The sequence below is a fragment of the Bos mutus genome, chromosome 11 (assembly GCF_027580195.1).
Source record: "Bos mutus isolate GX-2022 chromosome 11, NWIPB_WYAK_1.1, whole genome shotgun sequence".
NCBI lineage: Eukaryota > Metazoa > Chordata > Mammalia > Artiodactyla > Bovidae > Bos > Bos mutus.
Window position 1 is genome coordinate 87,145,240 of NC_091627.1, and position 20,951 is coordinate 87,166,190.

At 36.4% G+C, this 20,951-nt stretch overlaps 1 protein-coding gene across 2 annotated transcripts in view; it reads left to right on the plus strand.

The window, feature by feature from the left end:
- Positions 1 to 20,951, plus strand: part of STRN (striatin) — a 108,086-nt gene that overhangs the window by 45,613 nt on the left and 41,522 nt on the right. For both annotated transcript variants that reach the window (XM_070379736.1, XM_005901910.3), the window contains exons 3-6: positions 1,666 to 1,739; positions 10,731 to 10,809; positions 15,020 to 15,187; positions 17,179 to 17,314. In XM_070379736.1, coding sequence (XP_070235837.1) covers positions 1,666 to 1,739; positions 10,731 to 10,809; positions 15,020 to 15,187; positions 17,179 to 17,314 — 457 coding nt within the window. The remainder of the gene's footprint in view (positions 1 to 1,665; positions 1,740 to 10,730; positions 10,810 to 15,019; positions 15,188 to 17,178; positions 17,315 to 20,951) is intronic.

The following is a 20,951-nucleotide window of genomic DNA, read 5'->3' on the forward strand; positions in this document are numbered from 1 at the left end:
AAAAATCTAAAGATTGACCATTACATTTAAAAACCATAACATACACATATAAAACACACAGAAATGTATGCACACACATACACACATACAGTATTATGTGCCTTATTTTTTTTTTTTTTTAAGTCTAAAGCTCAATCCCATATTTGTACACAAAGATGTTCTTTTTTCTTTTTAGTGGGTATATATTATCACAAAACTTTTAATATACAAAACATATAAAGATTAATATAAAAAATACTAATTACCCACCACCTACCTTAAGAAATAGAACATCAGTTATCTGTAATTTTCAGAGATTTTCTTAACATTCCCCTCTGTATAAAATTTTCATTTTTTCCTGCTATGACTGAAAAATAATTAATTCAAAATAGGATGAAGAATTCCAATATTTTACACATTTGAGCAAATTATTTTCATTTTATTTATCCTTTTCTTGAAATATAAAAATTTTAAACTAACTGCTCAGTTAGTCTTTTTTTTTTTTTCAGTTATTTTATAAAGAAAAAAATAACTTACAAATTTGGCTCTTTGGTTGCCCTTACGTGCATGAGTGCATGCTAATTCTGTTCCATTGTGTGTGCTAAGTCTCTTCCAACTCTCTGCGACCTTATGGACTGTAGCCTACCAGTCTCCTCTGTCCATAGGATTCTCCAGGCAAGAATACTAGAAATGGGTTGTCATGCCCTCCTTCAGGGGATCTTCTTGACCCAGGGATCAAACCCACGTCTGTTATGTCTCCTGCATTGGCAGGCATGTTCTTTACTATTAGCAACACATGGGAAGCCCTTATTCCTTCTTTATTAATTGTTTTTTCAAATTATTATTGTTGTTGCTTTTATCCCAGTCTTATTATATTGAATATTATAATAGCCTCAATATTTGGGGGAAGCAAGCAAGTAAAAATATACAACCTTAAGTATGGTTCATTTTTAGTTTACCTTTTAATTTTGTACCTTATTTGGATTATTTTTCTCATCTTAGATGGTTTAATCTGAGATGGTTAAATCACATGAATCAGAGATGATAACATCTAGTTAACTTTTAAGAGAAAATATTCCTGTTCACAGTTCTTCCTGACTTCATCTTAAAAAGGCAGAAGATACCTTGACTGTTAAAAAATATGTTTATTTCTTCGAGAATGTCTTATTCAACACTGATAATTCAAGCTGATTCCTCCTCGCTCTTTTGGATTGTTCACTCTAATGCATACTTAGCAAAGCATAATTGCCTGACAATGCAGAGTATTATGGGTGACCTTTTTTTTCTTAAAGATAAAAAAGCTCAATTTTGAGAAAGATTAGTCTTTTTCAAGTTTATTTCACAATCCAAACTTATCTATTGCTTTTGATAGAATTGTACTCTGGCAGTCCTCAAGAAAATCTGAATACTGCAGAAACTAGAATGTTACAGGGTTCATTCATAATTATAGAAACAAGATTTATCATTCTCAGTGTTATTACTTTTTTGTTGTAACAGAACTTGATGGTGTAACAGCAAAATGATAATGGAAAGCACTTTTACATTAAGACTTTGATACTGTGGAAGGCTTTGAACAGTTAAAAGTTAGTCAGGACTACTGCATACTGATAACTACTCCTATTACATATCTTAAGGTTCATTTAACTGTGTTTTAAGATGGTTTGTATTTTCTTATTTCTTTGTTAGAGCCAAATACCACAAGTTGAAATATGGGACAGAATTGAATCAGGGAGATATGAAGCCTCCAAGCTATGATTCTGGTAAGCTAATTTTCAAGGAAGTTTAAGTAATTAAAAAGAAATTAATATCCAATATTTTGTAGCAACAGTATTTATAACTGCAAGTTAATTTCTAATTATTTGCATATTAGTTATTTTTTCTGACCTGCATATCTTTGGGCACTAATCTCTTAGTGTCATTTAGATCATTTTCCACCACCTTCCTTCCTTTCCCCTCGTCCCCTTTCTTGCAGTTCCCCATTTTCTGCTTATGTTCTGCACTTACTGGAAGGATCAGAATTCATGGGGTAACATGCACCAACATAACTGTGTCTTGCTGGGTCCCCACAATTTTAATGGGAACTTTGAGATGTGTAATACAAAGTACATCATGCCCTTGAAATCCTGAGAGAAAGAGTATAAGCCGTGGAGGTAAGAGATTTCTTCTTTCAGTACAAGAGAATTACTCATCCTTTAAGTCTAATCTCTCAATTTCAGGTGCAAAATTGTTTTGGACTTTTTTACCCATGGGACATTCTGTAACCAGGACAGTGTTTGTAACAGCTGAAGCATTTATTATCTTTTTGTGTTATTTCTTCCTTTTTCTTTCTCCTGTCTTCCTCATCACCCCATCAAATAATAAAACAGTAGTACTTGTAAAGATATTAAGGAATATAATTGTTTGACATGATGTCAGGTTAAATTCCTGGATCAAACATCTGATATAACTATCACATGCTGGGCTTTATATACATTAACTTTAATTCTTAATGTAATTATTCAATAAAAGTAATATTATTTTCATTTTACTTGTATGAAATTTAAACTCAGAGAAGTGCAGAAATTTCCCCAGGGGTTACACGGCTATTAATGGGAATATGGATCTGAATGGGAATATAATCTTCTGACTCCAAAACTCAAATTCTCCCCATTTGACCACACTATTTCTATGTTTGACAGTATCTGAAGGAACAGAATAATTCCTAATGCACTGCCAATTTTGTAGTTCACTTTAATGTAGTAGTGTTATTAACATGTTTCCACAGCTGAATATTGAATCCTTGAGATTTAGAGCAATACCAGTTGATCACTGACATTTTTTTTGTTGTTATTTTTTGGTGATCAGATTTTCTCTCAGATCATGCTGTCAGCAGTAAGGAAAGATGGGTTCAGTTAAGTTCAGTCGTGTCCGACTCTTTGCAACCCCATGGACCGCAGCACAAACTCATGTCCATTGCGTTGGTGATGCCATGCAACCATCTCATCTTCTGTCATCCCCTTCTCCTCCTGCCTTCAGTCTTTCCCAGTATCAGGGTCTTTTCCAGTGAGTCAGTTCTTCACATCAGGTGGCCAAAGTGTTGGAGTTTCAGCTTCAGCATCAGTCCTTTCAATGAATATTCAGGACTGATCTCCTTTAGGATGGACTAGTTGGATCTTGCAGTCCAAGGGACTCTCAACAGTCTTCTCCAACACCACAGTTCAAAGGCATCAATTCTTCAGTGCTCAGCCTTCTTTATGGTCCAGCTCTCACATCCGTACATGACTACTGGAAAGATGGGTTAGAGAGGAGAAAAATGGAGATGGGGAGACTGGTTAGAGGACTTTACAATCTCCTGGGCAAATGAGGAAGGTTACCTTGACAAATGTACCAACAATGGAGTTGAAGAGAAGTGATTGTGTTCAGGAAATACTTAGGAAGTAAAATCTGCAGGATATTAGTTCTTGTTTAGATGGAGGGTTTTTTTAAAAAAGGGAGATGCAAAGATGACTTCCACACTTCTAGTATAAAAAACTAGACCAAAACTGTGTTTGGAAGATGCTGGGTGCACGTTTGGATTTATTTGTTAGGCCATCAAATGAAAATAGCTGGTATACAGTTGGACAGGTGAGTCTGGAGCTTCCGCCAAATATAGGGGTTTAATATGTAGATTCGGAGAAGGCAATGGCAACCCACTCCAGTACCCTTGCCTGGAAAATCCTATGGACAGAGGTGCCTGGTAGGCTGCAGTCCATGGGATTGCGAAGAGTCGGACACGACTGAGCGACTTCACTTTCACTTTTCACTTTCATGCATTGGAGAAGGAAATGGCAACCCACTCCAGTGTTCTTGCCTGGAGAATCCCAGGGAAGGCAGAGCCTGGTGGGCTGCCGTCTCTGGGGTTGCACAGAGTCGGACACGACTGACGCGACTTAGCAGCAGCAGCAGCAGCAATATGTAGATTTCAGAGCATAAGCAGTACTAAATTACACTCAACACCAGTGGGGTGGAAAAGCTCAGCCAGGGATCTTAGGCAGAGTAAGAAGAGGACCTGAATGGAGCCTTGAGGAATGGTGGCATTTAGAAAACTGGTAGAACAATAGAAACTTGAAAAGGAAACTGCTGAGGATTATTTTACTAGGATTTGGAAAATCAGGAGAGTGGAAATCAAGAGAAGAGAGGATTTCTGGAAGGAAGGATGCTTCAGTATTATAGATTAATGCCTTGGGGTCTGAAGAGTATCTCTGGGATTTAGTGACACACAGGTCACTGGAAACTTTATTGTGAACAGCTTTGGGAGAGAGTTGAGGGCAGAAATGGAGACTGTATGTGGAAAGTGAAGGCTAAGTGTGGTAAACTTTTAGGAAGCTGAGGTTGTGGAGGTGAAGACAAGGTATAAGCGGAAATGGCTGAAGGGACCAGTGGGGTCAATGAAGAGACAGAGTGTGTGTGTGTGTGTGTGTGTGTGTGTGTGTGTGTGTAAGTGATATGTTTCTTAGAGGAGGAACTAATCAAAGGGAGAGAGAATAGCGATACTTAAAATATGAAAGTATCTGAAGAAATAATAGAAATTCTGATCATAGCTGGAGAATAGCAGGAGAAGCGTGCATGCCTTTTATTGTTACCAAGAGAGAATGTAGGAAGTTAGGTGATGGGTCTACAGGTTTGGGTTTTGGTCTAGTGGTGGGTATTTAACATAATAGCTGTATGTATGAGACAGGATTACCTGCATGGCTGAGTGGCACTCCGTAGGTCCCCACTACAGGCAGCTTATCCTCCCTGCTCCCTCTTCCTCCTTGCGTTCCTCTTGCCTGTTTAGGCCTCACACAGGTTCCCTGGTAGTGCTCAGGGCTTGGGACTACATGCTCCTGCCCTTCTTTCCCCTCTTCACAGTCTGCCAGGGTCTGCCCGAGAGGTAGACCAAAGACCCAGGACTTTTCTCAGTAGCCAATCCCACCCTCCTCTAATTGTCTTTTTATCAAGTTGAAGAGAAGATTTCAGCAATCCCCAGCATTTGAGCTACTCAAATGTTAGGGGCCAGAAGGGACAGTGTGTTTAAAACCACCCTTAAAAGGCTCTGGCCTTAGACCTGTGGCTCCCCCAGTTCCAGGGACCCCACATCTTTCTGGCAGAAATGTGGGGAGGGGGCTCCAACCTGAGCACAGGAATCAAAGGGAAAACATTCAAACTGCCCCCAAATCTACCAGCCATCTCCAGGGGCTCTGTGACACAGCCCTGGCCTTCTGAAATGTGACACTTACGAAAAGTGTCTCCAAAGGGAAGAGGAGACCTGGCTGTCCCTGGCGATCCTTTGGAGGCTGGGGGAGGAACTTCCAGAGGAGTCCCTTCTTGCTCAGAGCCATTTTGGGAGGAAGTGGGAACCAACAGCCTTTGGGGGTAAGGCCTGGTGCCACTCAGCACACCCAAGCATCAGGTCAGGTCCTTGTAGTAAAAAAATGTGAAATTTGGATTCAGCTTTTGGGGGAGCAGGATAAACTACCACCCGACCACGTGTGTGACTTCTCAATTTCCCACTGCAATTTCCATTTTTTTAAATAGGAATTTTCAAACCCCTGTGCTTGTCTAATGTCTGCTCGGAACAATTCGAGACCCTGTTACTGTTTTGAGATGCATGCATGTTAGAAGATGAATCTCCAACCTGGGGAAAAAAATAAAACTCAAAAAAGCTTTGTGTTAAAAAAAAAAAAAAATGCATTAGAGGTTTAAGAAAAGTAGAGAAGGTTTAAAATAATAATGAACAGGAGGACAAACTTACTAAGGAATAGTAGGATTGAGAAAAGTTAAGGGTTCAATTGAGTTGTATAATCAGAGTTTATATAAAAGTGCTGCTTTGTACAATTGGAGCCTAGGTAAAAGATAATAGAATGAAAATAGTGAACAGCTGGATTCAGGGAGAGATAAAGGGACAAGAAAATTGGAGACATTATCAAAAGAATGATTGAATTGATAGACCCTGAACTAAGACTGGCAAGGAAAGAAAGTGAAGACAGAAGGAAGCTAATGGATCAAAGCAAGTGGATAGGCTACAATCTAGGGCAGGTCAGCAAACTCTTTTGTAAAGGACCAGATAGTAATATGTAGGCCATTTGTTCCCTGTTGCAACTACTCAGCTCGGCTGTTGTAACTTGAAAGCAGCCACAACACATAAATGAATAAGTGTGGCAGGCTGGGTTTGAAAAGTGAAAGTGAAGTAGCTCAGTCATGTCCAACTCTTTGCAACCCCATGGACTATAGCCTACCAGGCTCCTCCGTCCATGCGATTTTCCAGGCAAGAGTACTGGAGTGGGTTGCCATTTCCTTCTCCAGGGGATCTTCCCAACCCAGGGATTGAACCCTGGTCTCCCGCACTGTAGACAGATGCTTTATCATCTGAGCCACCAGGGAAGCCCAAACAGGCTGGGTTTGATCTGCAGGCTAATGTTTGCTGACCCCTGATCTAAGGTTCCACCTAAAGTCAAAGTGCCTAGTGAATTGGAAGTATTGAGCCTGAAGGATATGCTCAGAAAGTGAGTTTGCATCAGTGACAGTTCTTCATAATGACAAGGTCTAAGGCATGACAGCTAAGAGAGGGTGGTGGTTGTGCAGAAGCTGAAGTGAACCACCCACATGAATATTAACTTCACTCAAGATGATGTAAAAGTTTGGTTGCAGAGGAAGCATGTGAGCCTAACTTAGAGCATTACCAAGGGGTTTGTAAATTAAGTGATAAGGACAGTGACTAGGAGAAGGTATAGAAGGTGGGGTATCCAAATTAAAGAAAAGAAGCAGGGATTTTTCCTTCTTCATTATTTTATCCATTTATTGTATTTTCCTAAAATTGACAATCCAGATGTTTTCTGAAATATTCTTCACAAAAATTAGTTTCCTTTTTTTTTCTATTTTGTTCCACTTGCAAACCCTTACCGTTTCTATTTCATAACTTACGTTATGTTAAAATCTATTTATTTTTCATACGTCAGTTTCTTCTGCTTAATATTAAAAGCCATATACTTATTTAAAATAGAATGTCTTTATCCAAAGTAACAAATTCTGCCTTCTAACTGAGATGTTCAGACCTTTCACTGGCTTCCCAGGTGGCTCAGTGTAAAGAATCCACTTGCCAATGCAGGAGATATGGGTTCAATCCCTGGGTTGACCCAGGTTGACCCTACATTATTATTTTTGTTTCAGTAATTCTCTTTCAAAGAGATTTAAATAACGTAAAAAACATAGATATCCAGTGCCTATCTTTCCTTTGTGTGCATCCGTATCTTCCAATATCATTTTCCTTCGGTCTTGAGGACTTTAACACATGTGCTGCTGATAATGCCTTCTTTCAGCTTTTGTGTGTCTGAAAGTCTTTATGTTGTTGCTTTTATCGTTTCTGACGTGGTATCTTCTGTCATCCATACATTTCTCTGTGTATTTGTTGTTATTCAGTCCCTCAGTCGTGTCTGACTCTTTGCAACCCCATGGACTGCAGCACGCCAGGTTTCCCTGTCCTCACTGTTGCCCAAAGTTTGCTCAAACCCATGTCCATTGAGTTGGTGATGCTGTCCAACCATCCATCCTCTGCCGCCCCCTTCTCCTCTCTATATGTGACCTTTTTCTCTGTCTGCTTTTAAGATTTATCTCTTTCTCATTTGTTTTAAGCGATTTTATCATAATGTGCCTTGGTATAGTTACCTCCTCTCCTCTCCCCAGTATTTCTTGTGCTTGGGATTTGTTGGGTTTCTTGAATCTATGGGTTTATAGTTTTCATGAAATTTGGAACTTCTCAGCCATTATATCTTCATTTTTCTTTTGGTTTCTCCTCCTTATGCTATGATCAGGAAACTGTCAGGGCAATAAACTGGAACAATCATAGGGCTCACCTGTTTGCTTCCTTTTTCTCAGAATTGCTATCCTTCATTGTCTGATGTTCAGTGTCTTAACCATCGTATCTCTATTTTGTTTTATAGTTGCTTCAGGCAGGAGGGTAACTTGGGTCCTTGTTACTCCAACTTGAAATGCCAGTCAAATACTTTTAATATTACCCAGAAATTGAAATCCTACCCACTTTAAAATCCTCACTTTTATATAATGTCACTTTTTTTTACATGATAAGGTAAGAATGAATCTGATAGTTGATGAGTACTTACTAACCATTGAGAGAACTAAATGTTTAGCCTGGATAAGGAAGTGTTGGGAAAATCAAGTCCACATGTGACCCAGAGAGTCAGGTTTTTTTAAAAAACAGAGAAAGGAAAATTCACTTCTGAGAAATTTATTCAAAATCAGTATTTCTGTCTTTATAATTATTTGCAGGTGTTGAAACTTACTGCTCTATAGACAGCTATACCATTGATTATTTCTCTGCGTCAATGGAAAATAGATTTGGTAATGTTGAGTAAAGAGCCTGTCTTATGTTTGTTTGGTTAAGGTCTTGATCACAGACATGGTCTTAGATCATTAATTCATACATTAATCTAATAAAAGAACTAAGGTAAGCAGTTTCCTCAAATCCATTGCCAAGGAGATAAGGACTCTTCAAGCTCTGTAGGTCTTTGACAGTCTTCATTCTTACTGATTGTTGTGACTGGTTATATTATATACTGGTGATTATATATATAAGGTTTCATTTATTCCCTTGCAGTCATCTGGAGCCTAGTCATGATCCAGTGTGGAATGATATAATAATGAGCAGTTCATAACCTTACTGTTTTTGTCACAGAGCTGGGTTAACTGAGACAAGTTAGTCCTTTCTTTTTTTCTTTAAAGTATAATTATATTAGTCTCAGGTATACAACATGGTGGTTTGATATTTTAATATATTATAAAATGACCACTCAGGGATCAGATTTTATTGCAGTACAAGAATACAGTTTTTAAAAGAGGGTAAGGATGTATTCTTATTTGATTTGGCTTTATTTTTTATTAAGGTATAATTTATTTACAGTAAAATTCACCTTTCTAGCTACCAAAGTAGACAAAGGCAGTTGAGTGTATCTGAGGATGGTATAGAAAGGATTTAGGCATATTTTGATGGGAAATTAGATGATCTCAAAAGTTCTTTCACATCTGAAATTTTTGGTCTTTTGAAATGTCAGTATAGATATTCTTACTTGGCAAGTACAGGCTACTCACTTGACCTAAGAAGTGGAAGAACATATTATGTTATACACACAGTTCCTGAATGTGTCAGTCAGTGGAAACAATGTATTATTTTTCCTTACTATTTAGACATTGTTTTTCTTTCCTTTTTTCTTTTTCAAGTAAATGTTCTTTGAAGTCATCCCAAAGTAATCTTCCTTTGTGAGTTAATCTCCACCCCACACCCCTGCCCGCCCTCCCCCACCCCACCCCCACTTTCCTGCTCTCTCTCTGGTATGTCACAGAACTTGGTCTGGTTATTTTAAGAGAATAATGAAAATGCAAGATCTAATTCTTATTTTCATTTACATGTTTCTCTAATCTCTTCCCATTGTAACGAGAGCATATGGAGAAAAACATGTGAGCTCTGGAGTCACGCAGTCATGATTTCAATACTCACAGCTGTATTTTTAACTTAGAAACCTTACAATTAATCTGCAAAACATCTCTCTCATCTTTAAAATGGGGATAGTAATAATACCTGTCTTTGGAGGTTGTAAAGATTAAAAGAATAGTGTATATGTTTTTAGCACAGCATCTGGAACACATTAAATGTTTTATATCAAGTATCATAAAAGAAAATTCCCCAATCTCTCTTATAGCTCCACTTGAATAAAAATCCTATGAAGACCACAGTTTCTTATAGTTTAATCAAGGGCTAATGGAGGGTGTGAACTTTTTTTTATGTTTTTAAAGTTGAGCTATCCTGTAGTTTGGAAATTCTTTATTCCAGACTTATCAAGGAGAAAGCTCTTTTTATTTTATCTTCTTCTTGGAAGATTTGGCTTCTACCATATGATGAATTTTAAGCTCTCTGGGACCTAGGAAGTTTCCATCTGAAGAATGTCTTAAGAAAAGAATGCTTGAGGTTTTCATTTAATAACTAGTGAAGGAAATAGGTTTGGTTTGGGAATATTTTTTATCTATCTGTTCTTTACCAGACAGGCTTTTTTTTCCCCCTTCCTTCTAAACAGTCATTCCTGGGCATTTAGTTCTCATTCTGATGTGGTGCTTCATAATACTTTTATTTAATTTTTGTGTGACTTCATTTGTCCTAGAGGAAAATTCTCAGGTTACCTAAAAATTGGGGGAAAGGCCCTTATTTTTAGTTCTGAAACTCTCAGGGAAATTTAGTAGCAATAATGAATTTATTTTAGAGTTTCCTTATAGAAATTAAGGGGTTTCACAGGCACCAGTGGTATTAAAAAAAAAAAAAAACCCACCTGCCAGTGCAGGAGACATAAGACACACAGGTTCAATCCCTGGGTCAGGAAGATCCCTGGAGGAGGGCATGGCAGTTGACTCCAGTATTCTTGCCTGGAGAATCTCATGGACAAAGGAGCCTGGCAGTCTGCGGTGCAGAGAGTCAGACATGACTGAAGCAACTTAGCACACATGCACATAGAAATTAAAACTTAAATTGTCCTAAAATGTACCTGGAAAACTGCATGGACAGAGGAGTCTGGCAGGCTACAGTTCATGGGATTGGAAAGAGTTGGAATGACTGAGCACAGCATGCACTCAAAACATCCTTTACAGTGAAGTGTTCTTAATCTTATAAATTTTTATTGGATATTTCTAATGAGTTGAGTTGTCCTCTAATGTATATTACGTCAGTTTTTTTATGTTTTAATGTTTTCCAGATGAAGGTAATGAAACAGAGGTACAGCCACAACAAAACAGCCAGTTAATGTGGAAGCAAGGTCGGCAACTACTCAGACAGTAAGTATCTCATGAAAGTATCTGCGATGAAAAAACTTCATTGAATTACTAATCCTTTTTCATTTTAAACACGTTTTCCCCTATGGAGGAATTTATTTTTCAATAACTATTAACTCGGATTATCAAGAATAGATTTGCTTTCCATAGCAAATAATCCATAGATTAGCTTTATCTATCCATAGATTAGCTTTATCAAAAAGTACAGTTTAGAGCTTCTAATTTATTATATGCTTAAATGTATGGTCTGAAGAATTCTGTACCCTTAAAGTTACTTTTTTCTTTGCACTTTTTTTACATGAATATACATATGTTTTAATATGAGTCTACTCATGATATCTTTAAGTTATGTTTTTAACCTTTATTTTAAATAGATGGAAGAACTTACTGGATTTCCCAAATTTGTATATATTATGCTAACATATAGTCGCTCCTATAAAATGTGAATTTGAGAGTATAAAGAGGGACCAGAGCTGGGTTGAGATTCAGATGTCAAGCAGTGGGGCTAGACCCACTCATCAGCTCAGTGCCTAACCCTTGCATGTTATATTTGAAATTGGTATTTTGATTTGTGTCTCAGTAAAATGAGATTTGCTACCTGGTTTATTCTTTTGGGTTTGCTTGTGAATAGTCTAAACCTGTTGTTTCCAAAGTGGATTGCATGCCAGTCATTCTTTTGATAATGGGGAGAGGATAGTAAAGTTTCTCCTTACCTCTATTTTTTTTAATCTCCTCAAAGTTAGAAGAAAATGAGACTTCATTAGTATTTAATAAGTGGGCTTTCACTTTGGTCTTAAAAGTGGTTTGTGTGTTTTCCTTTTATAAATAAATAAGTGTTCTTAAAGTGCTGATTTTGTCTCTCTTTTTTTTTAATGACAGTGGTTATGATGGCAATCCAAGAAGTATTTTTAAAAGACTCACCTGCCTCTCAGAGGTGACATTTTATTAGGTTCATGCGGGCCTAATTGTGATCTCAGATCATGAATTTTAAATCATTATAACTAGACTCAAACATATCTCTGTTAATAAAAATAGGAACCATTAACATCAACACATTTTTACCAATGAAAAACAAGATTGTTTATTCTTGTAGGGTAAAAGTCCATGCCTCGAGATTTGATGAACTCTTGGAAAGCATTTTCTGTCTCTTTCTGGTTGAGGAAGCATTTCCCCTGCAAAAAGTTGTTGAGTTGCTTGAAGAAGTGGTAGTTGGTTGGCGAGAGGTCAGATGAATATGGCCAGTTGTCCTATAAAATCCACTTTTCATTGCACATCACAATCCGATCAAGCAATGGTTTGTTGTTGTTTCCTAGAATAAGAGATGATGACACTTCAAAATGACAATTTATTTTTCTTTTTCTGTTCTGAGGCACCCATTTATCAAGCTTTTTCACCTTTCCAATTTGCTTCAAATGCCAAATGACCATAGAATGGTTGACGTTGAGTTCTTTGGCAGCTTCTCCTGTAGTTGTAAGAGGATCAGCTTTGATGTTGCTCTCAGTTGGTTGTTGTTAACTTCTGATGGCCGGCCACTGTGCTCCTCATCTTCAAGGCTCTCCTCTCCTTTGCAAAACTTCTTGAACCACCACTGCACTGTACATTTGTTAGCAGTCCTGGGACAAATGCATTGTTGATGTTGTGAGTTGTCTATGCTGCTTTACAACCCATTTTGAACTTTAAAAAATTGCTTGAATTTGCTTTTTGTCTAACATCATTTCCATAGTCTAAAATACATATAAAATAAGCAGGAAGTACCAAGTCATTAAAGCAAAAAAACATAAAGTGAGAAATGCACATTAAAATGATGTATAACATAGCCACATTTATTTAAGAATGTATTTCTGTATCAAATGGCAAAGTTCAACAGTGCAAAACCACAATTACTTTTGCACCAACCTAAATATTAGTGGAAAATTCTGAAAGAGATGGAAATACCAGACCGCCTGACCTGCCTCTTGAGAAACCTATATGCAGGTCAGGAAGCAACAGTTAGAACTGGACATGGAACAACAGACTGGTTCCAAATAGGAAAAGGAGTACATCAAGGCTGTATATTGTCATCCTGCTTATTTAACTTATATGCAGAGTACACCATGAGAAACGCTGGGCTGGAAGAAGCACAAGCTGGAATCAAGATTGCCGGGAGAAATATCAATAACTTCAGATATGCAGATGACACCACCCTTATGGCAGAAAGTGAAGAGGAACTACAAAGCCTCTTGATGAAAGTGAAAGAGGAGAGTGAAAAAGTTGGCTTAAAGCTCACCATTCAGAAAATGAAGATCATGGCATCTGGTCCCATCACTTCATGGGAAATAGATGGGGAAACAGTGTCAGACTTTATTTTTTGGGGCTCCAGAATCACTGCAGATGGTGATTGCAGCCATGAAATTAAAAGATGCTTACTCCTTGGAAGGAAAGTTATGACCAACCTAGATAGCATATTCAAAAGCAGAGACATTACTTTGTCAACAAAGGTCCGTCTAGTCAAGGCTATGGTTTTTCCAGTAGTCTTGTATGGATGTGAGGGTTGGACTGTGAAGAAAGCTAAGCGCCGAAGAATTGATGCTTTTGAACTGTGGTGTTGGAGAAGACTCTTGGGAGTCCCTTGGACTGCAAGGAGATCCAACCAGTCCATTCTAAAGGAGATCAGTCCTGGTTGTTCTTTGGAAGGAATGGTGCTAAAGCTGAAACTCCAGTACTTTGGCCACCTCATGCAAAGAGTTGACTCATTGGAAAAGACCCTGATGCTGGGAGGGATTGGGGGCAGGAGGAGAAGGGGATGACAGAGGATGAGATGGCTGGATGGCATCACTGACCCGATGGACACGAGTTTAAGTGAACTCTGGGAGTTGGTGATGGATAGGGAGGCCTGGTGTGCTGCAGTTCATGGGGTCGCAAAGTCAGACACAACTGAGCAGCTGAACTGAACTGAACTGAAATATTAATGAATGAGAAAGTAGCTATTTAGTAAACCAGTTTATTTATGGAATGAGAGTTTTTGAAACAGTATTTGTAATGTGATTTTGTTCCTAAAGTGAGTTATGTATCAAATATTACTTGTTAAAAATAGAAAACATAATTCTTTTGTATTTGTTTATAAGAATCAACTGATTACTAATTTTAATCAAAACCTTTCTATAGATATTGGATAGGATTGAAAATGAATACCTTGACTTGATAGGATAACTTACTCCACTTTGGTTACATGTCTTTTTGTGAGATATCTCTTTGAGCAATAATAACTCTTAATACCAGATCTTAGACTGCTTATCTTTTTGATCTTTGTTTTATCTTTCATTTCATAGACTTGATATTTACATATAATCTAATGTCTGATATTGTCTGTTACACTTATTAATGACTTTATTAATAACATTTGCCTTTTTTGTGTTCCTACCACTGCCACTTTTGATCGTTTTTGGTCATCTTTTGTTGTTAATAGATACTGAGCACCTTTTGTATGCCAGGCACTGCACTCTTTTTTTTTTTAAGAGAAAGAAAGCTAAGTTCAGAAGAATTAATGCTACACAAGAAAAAAGTGGAAGAAATGGTCTTTGAACCCATGTTTAACTCTCCATACAAAACCTATTCTTTCTTTTCTGTGCTGCTCCTTTCTGCAGCGCACACACACCTGTACACCCACTCTTCCCACATCCTACAATTGAACTGTGGTTTATTTTTATTGCAGAGTTGTCTCAGGATAAGAGCTTCCCTTCTGTAGAAGTGACTTGTTTGGAATATCCCGTGGTTTTGTATGTCATGTAGGAAGCTATATATGCTAGAAACATTCTCTCTAGATCTCAGTTGATCCAGTGATGCTGTAACATCAAAAGTGTAAAAACACTACTGGTTATTCTCATTACTATTATAAAATAGTAATTCAGTAGCCTCTGAGAGTGAGCCTACTCCAGCCCTGCCTAGAAGAAAGAATGTGCTATTAGATATATTAAGGAATAGCTTCTTCTTAAGATAAATGAATGGTGTATTGTATAGTTCTTTGGTTTTTCTCAGTGACCATAGAGGCTGGTACTGCAAGAGACAGCTCCATCTGCAGCTGGAAGATTATTTATTAGCGAGTCCTACTAGCATAGTACTGTGCTGTCCAGTCTTATGCAGACAGTAAATTTAAAGAAATGTTTTTATTTAGATATCCAGTAGTAGAGTACTGATTCCAGTATGTCTGAATTGTAAAGATCCTCTTCACACACAGGTATCTACAGGAGGTGGGTTACACAGATACTATTCTAGATGTGAAATCCAAACGAGTGCGAGCTTTGTTGGGCTTTTCAAGTGATGTCACTGACAGGGAAGATGACAAAAATCAGGACTCAGTTATAAATGGCACAGAAGCCGAAGTTAAAGAGACAGCAATGATTGGGTAAGTATTTTGTCTGGAAAGTGGCTTGGCTGTAGTTTTAGTTCTTATTAATATTTTTGGCTTATTGGTGACACGTGTGATACTTGCACTTCTAGGTACTGCTGCACAAGTAATTTAATGATAAAGTTTAATAAAAAGTTTAAATTTTTATACACAGGGATTAGAGTTATCATTTATGACTTTTAAGAATATTTTTATTTAAGGTATTTTTATTTGCTTGAAATTTATGTAGTTAATATAAATTTTAATACATTGAAGCTCAGTCATCTCTTACTATTATAACTTCATAAATGATCTTATTTGGAAATTCACTTCAAGTCTGTAAGAGTGAACTTTCATTCTTGGTGACCCAGAAATCATATAATACTTAATTCTTTTGATGTAAACCTTTTCTTAGCCATTTTCATTTATCTAATAATGCTGTAACTCCTCTTCATTTTAGAAAATTATCTATTTCAAGTGTGTGTGTGTATATATATATATATATATATTCTACTTGATAGAATAAGTGAAAAATTCAGTAGCAGGAACATTTCATTTTGATTTTTGGATCAGGATCTTCTCAACCCAGGGATTAAACCCAGGTCTTCTGCATTGCAGGCAGATTCTTTACTGTCTGAGCCACCAGGAAAGCCCATATACCATACAATTATATTGAATTCTGCTTAAAATGAAGGTGAACAGTTTAATAAGGAGATTCTTCTTTATTGAAAAAAAATTTGGCATAATTCTTAAATTAAAAAGTCAAAGATTCTTTGAAATTTAAATATGTTACTTTATTTTAACTCATGTTTAGGCTGGAAGAATGGTTTTAGTTGAGCTCTGTACATTTTCTAGTAAGAACATAGTTTCTGTTATTTGGGACATAAACTAAAATTATGGGGTTTAGGTAAAGGTTTAAACATATGTCTTGTAAACAAATGTCATTGGAGCATTCTTAAATGTGCTCATTAATAGTTAAGATTACATAACTTGTTTTCATAAATGTAAGATGTAGATTGTTTCTCTTTGTAGACATAGATAGTGTGGGCATTAATCCTGGTTATATTTTCACCTATTGAATTAGTTTAAATTATTATAAAGATGCTTAAGAAAGTCCACTCTAGTCTTTTGAAACTGATAAAGGTATTATCCTGAATCTTACTTCTGTAGGGATAGAGAGTAGGTTAGAAAAGAACAAAAACATAGCTGTCAGCAGATTTGAAATTTAAGATTTATCTGTTTTGAGAATTTTGTTCATAGTTATGGCTAAATGCTTTTCAGGAAAATGTCTTGTTATCTAAAACATTTCCTAATGAACTGGAGAGCAGTCATTCTATTCTGGTCGTTAGGAAATTGATGAATTTCTTTAGAGAGAGCTAAATTAAAATCTCACATATTTGAAAAGTTAATCATTTCCAAAGATTAAGGGTTTATTCATCAACAGGATCGTTTTGTAATAGTATATTAGTTTAACTAAAATACTGTTTTTAGTAAGCTTCATATACACATTTGCTTTTTTCAACTTTTTAGCTGTTTAGAAATATGAGATTGCATCAGAGAAAATTCTGTATTTACTGGTTATTTTCTTAGTTATGGAAGAGGAAGAGTTGAAGAAAGAAAAAAGGATAGAGAAAAACAGAGGCAGAGATAATAAAAATATTTCAAAAAGAAGTGCATTGTTTGGCTTAAGAATCAAAATAATACTAAATCAGAAGGAGGAGTTCTTTGTATTAGATTGCCATAAGTAGTAGTTATGATTGAAAAGTACTTTTAAAAGAGTAACCAGTTTCTTCCTATATTGCTTTTCCAGTTAAAATCCATGGAAGTGTAATAGATAAGAATCAGTGCAGATCCTAGTGTGATTTTGGTGGGGGGGTGGTTATAATTCAATATAAACAGAAGTCAGAATATATAATATATTCAGATAATATAAACAGAATTAGTCATGGATTAATTCTTACACTGAGTTTAAAAAATTAACTGAGCAAGATGTATATGTTTTAAACCAGAAAATCCGAGTTAACAGATTCTGCCTCTGTGCTGGAGAATTTTAAATTCCTTGAAAGTGCAGCTGCAGATTTCAGTGATGAAGATGAAGATGATGACATTGATGGAAGAGAGAAAAGCATCATTGATACTTCAACGGTGAGTTGAATAACTCAGATATAAATATTTTTAGGGGCTATTATACATACTTTAAAAATCCATATCCTTCAACTTAAACCTTTAACTTTTATTTTTCCTTAAATTTGGGGAAATTTAATCTGAAAGTTTTTGTTTTGACTTCAAGAACATTTTTAGTATAGCAGTTTTCTCCTCAAGGCCCTCATTCTTTAGCTTTTTGTTAATTCATTGAAGATTTCAACATTTTTATAGGGTTTGTGAATATGGTAAATGTGTGTCATAACAATGCATTGTTCTTGGTGCTATAAGACAATAGAACTGACAGACCCGTTATGGTGCCTGATGGTGACTGGCGTGAGCTCTAAACGGCGCAGTTTTTGTTTGTCGTGTCAGGGTTGCTTTGGTAGGCAAGGACTCCACATTTTCAGACCTTTCCCATTAGATTTCTCCAAACATGTTTAGGGTTCTTCTGTGGTTTTGTTCAGATTTTTGTAAGTTTATTGACTTTCCCATGGTAGAGTCCTGGAATAAGATGTACATCTAAATTTTGCTTCTCCCTTCTCGTCCCTTCTTTATTCTGTCCCCTTCTTTTTAACATCTCTCCTCCCCCTTTTTTAAAAAAATTTATTTAATTGAAGGATAATTGCTTTACAGAATTTTTTCTGTTTTCTGTCAAACCTCAACATGAATCAGCCGTAGTTATACATATATCCCCTCCCTTTTGAAACTCCCTCCCATCTCCCTCCTCATCCCACCACTCTAGGTTGATACAGAGCCCCTGTTTGAGTTTACTGAGCCATACAGCAAATTCCTTTTGGCTATCTATTTTACATATGGTAATGTAAGTTTCCATGTTACTCTTTCCATACATCTCACCCTCTCCCCCTCTCTCCCTATGTCCATGAGTCTAGACTCTGTCTGTTTCTCCATTGTTGACCTGTAAATAAATTCTTCAGTACCATTTTTCTAGATTCCATATACATGTGTTAGAATATGGTATTCATCTTCCTCTTTCTGACTCACTTCACTGTGTATAATAGGTTCTAGGTTCATTCACCTCATTAGAACTGACTTAAATGTGTTCCTTTTATAGCTGAGTGATAGTCCATTGTGTATATGTACCGCAACTTCTTTATCCATTCATCTGTTGATGCACATCTAGGTTGCTTCCACGTTCTAGCTATTGTAAGTAGTGCTGCAATGAACAATGGAATACATGTGTCTTTTTCAATTTTGGTTTCCTCAAGGTATAGGTCTAGGAGTGGGATTTCTGGGTCATATAGTGATTTTATTCCTAGCTTTTTAAGGAATCTCCATATCGTCTTCCATAGTGGCTATATTGATTTACATTCCCATCAACAGTGCAAGAGTGTTCCCTTTTTCTCCACATCCTCTCCAGCATTTATTGTTTGTAGACTTTTTGATCATGGCCACTCTGACCGGAGTGAGGTGATATCTCATTGTAGTTTTGATTTGCATTTCTCTAATAATGAGCGATGTTGAGCATCTTTTCATGTGTTTGTGAGCCATCTCCATGTCTTTTTTGGAGAAGTGTGTGTTTACGTCTTTTTCCCGCTTTTTGATTGGGTTGTTTGTTTTTCTGGCATTGAGTTGTATGAGCTGCTTGTATATTTTGGAAATTAATCTTTGGTCAGTTGTTTCATTTGCTGTTATTTTCTCCCACTCTGAGGGTTGTCTTTTCACCTTGCTTATAGTTTCCTTTGCTGTGAAAAAGCTTTAAATTTAATCAAGTCCCACTTGTTTACTTTTGTTTTTATTTCCGTTACTCTAGGAGGTGGGTCATGCAGGATCTTGCTTTGATTTATGTCATTGAGTGTTCTCCCTATGTTTTCCTCTAAGAGTTTTGTAGTTTCTGATCTTACATTTAGGTCTTTAATCCATTCGAGTCTTTGTGTATAGTGTTAGGAATGTTCTAATTTCATTCTTTTACATGTAACTGTCCAGTTTTCCCAGCACCATTTATTGAAGGGGCTGTCTTTATCCCATTGTATATTCTTGCCTCCTTTGTCAAAAATAAGGTACCCATAGGTGCATGGGTTTATTTCTGGGCTTTCTGTCTTCTTCTGTTGGTCTATATTTCTGTTTACATGCCAGTCTCTCTCCCCGTTTTTAACCTCTCTCCTCTCTTCTCTCTCTTTCCCTCTTCTCCTTCTCTTTCTTCTTCTTCCTCCTCCTGCTTTATTTAAAGTAGGAGATGAAGGCATGCTTTGCTTTTAGGAGAGCGTTCACATTTCCTCCTTCACGTTTATTTAAGAAGAGGGAGGAGGAAAGGAAGGAAGGATAAATAAAGCAGACTGGACCTAGACTCTAGGCCTGGAGCTAAAGTCTCAGTTCTGTCACTAATTATCTGTGCTTTTTAATCCTTCAGGCTTAGTTTTTTAGTTTGTAAAATTGGGCTTATAACAAGTACCCATCTTATCCCCAGAGAATTTTGTGAGGAATAAATGAGACACTACTTTTGAAAATGATAGGTTTAACTATAAAGTTCTTTCTCTCTAAGTGTAACTTCTCTTTTCTGTTTGAATCCTCTGCTTCCATCAGAGACTCTCAACTTAGTATTTCCAGATTAATCCCCAGGCCACTATTCGGTAGTGTTGTGCTTGCTAATACAGCCCTGCCATGGATGTTATTTGAACTTGAAGAAGTTACTCCCTCTTTTTATTATTCAAACAAGTAGTAATCACATGTGTTTAAACTGACTGTAGTAAAATAAAATGCCAAAACTTGTATAATAACTTTTCTCTGTCCTAATCATTTGGAAATTTTATGCTGAGTTGTGATTTCTATGGGATGATTGGACTGAGATACTATTTTTCTGTCAAAGTACTTTACTTGTAGCTCAGTGGTTAAATAATAACTATAATGCTTTAAGTTTTGTTGTTAGTCATTATGTTAGTTAAATATTAAAAAATCTATAAACTGTTTATTATTCCTATCAAGTATGGTCTTAATAGAAATTCCTAACTGTAAACTGATTTCTTTTTAAATAATCAATTTCATAAATATCCAGACTTCCAGTTAGTGCTGATTATGGCAATTCTGTGACCAAGCCATGAAGGCACAGCTAATGTAAACATATTTAATTCTATTTAAATGCTGGACCCAAAGATTCTTCTAGTTCTCTTTTAGAAAAATATTTCTAAATAAATAGTTTCTTTATAATAGTTTTGTATTAGTTTTGATAATTTTTATGATGCATTAATTTTCACAGCTGCAGTTTAATAACTCTATGCCAAAAGACTTAAAAAATCTAACTATGTAGCAATGTGTAAGCAGGACTTAAAAGATTGATTGCAGTGCTATATATAGAGAGAGAGAATGGCTGAAAAGTATCCTATTAAAATGTTTAGTAGAACAAACAGGTTTTTTAAATGTCACTTTATTCCCTTAATTAAAAATAGTTAAATAGATTCAACTAAGAAAATAACAGAAGCACAAAGCTCTTAATAGCTGATGGTTGTGTTCAGGCTATTAATAGTGCATTTTGTTAGAAAAGACACATAGGTTCATTGTCCTTTCTGGCTCTTTGTCCTATATTGAAGTTTGATTATTCTTTGCATTACAGTCTGGATAATTTTCCTCCTCTCTGTCTCCTTCTCTTTTCTCATGATTAACTTTCACCTTATGATTCCAGAGA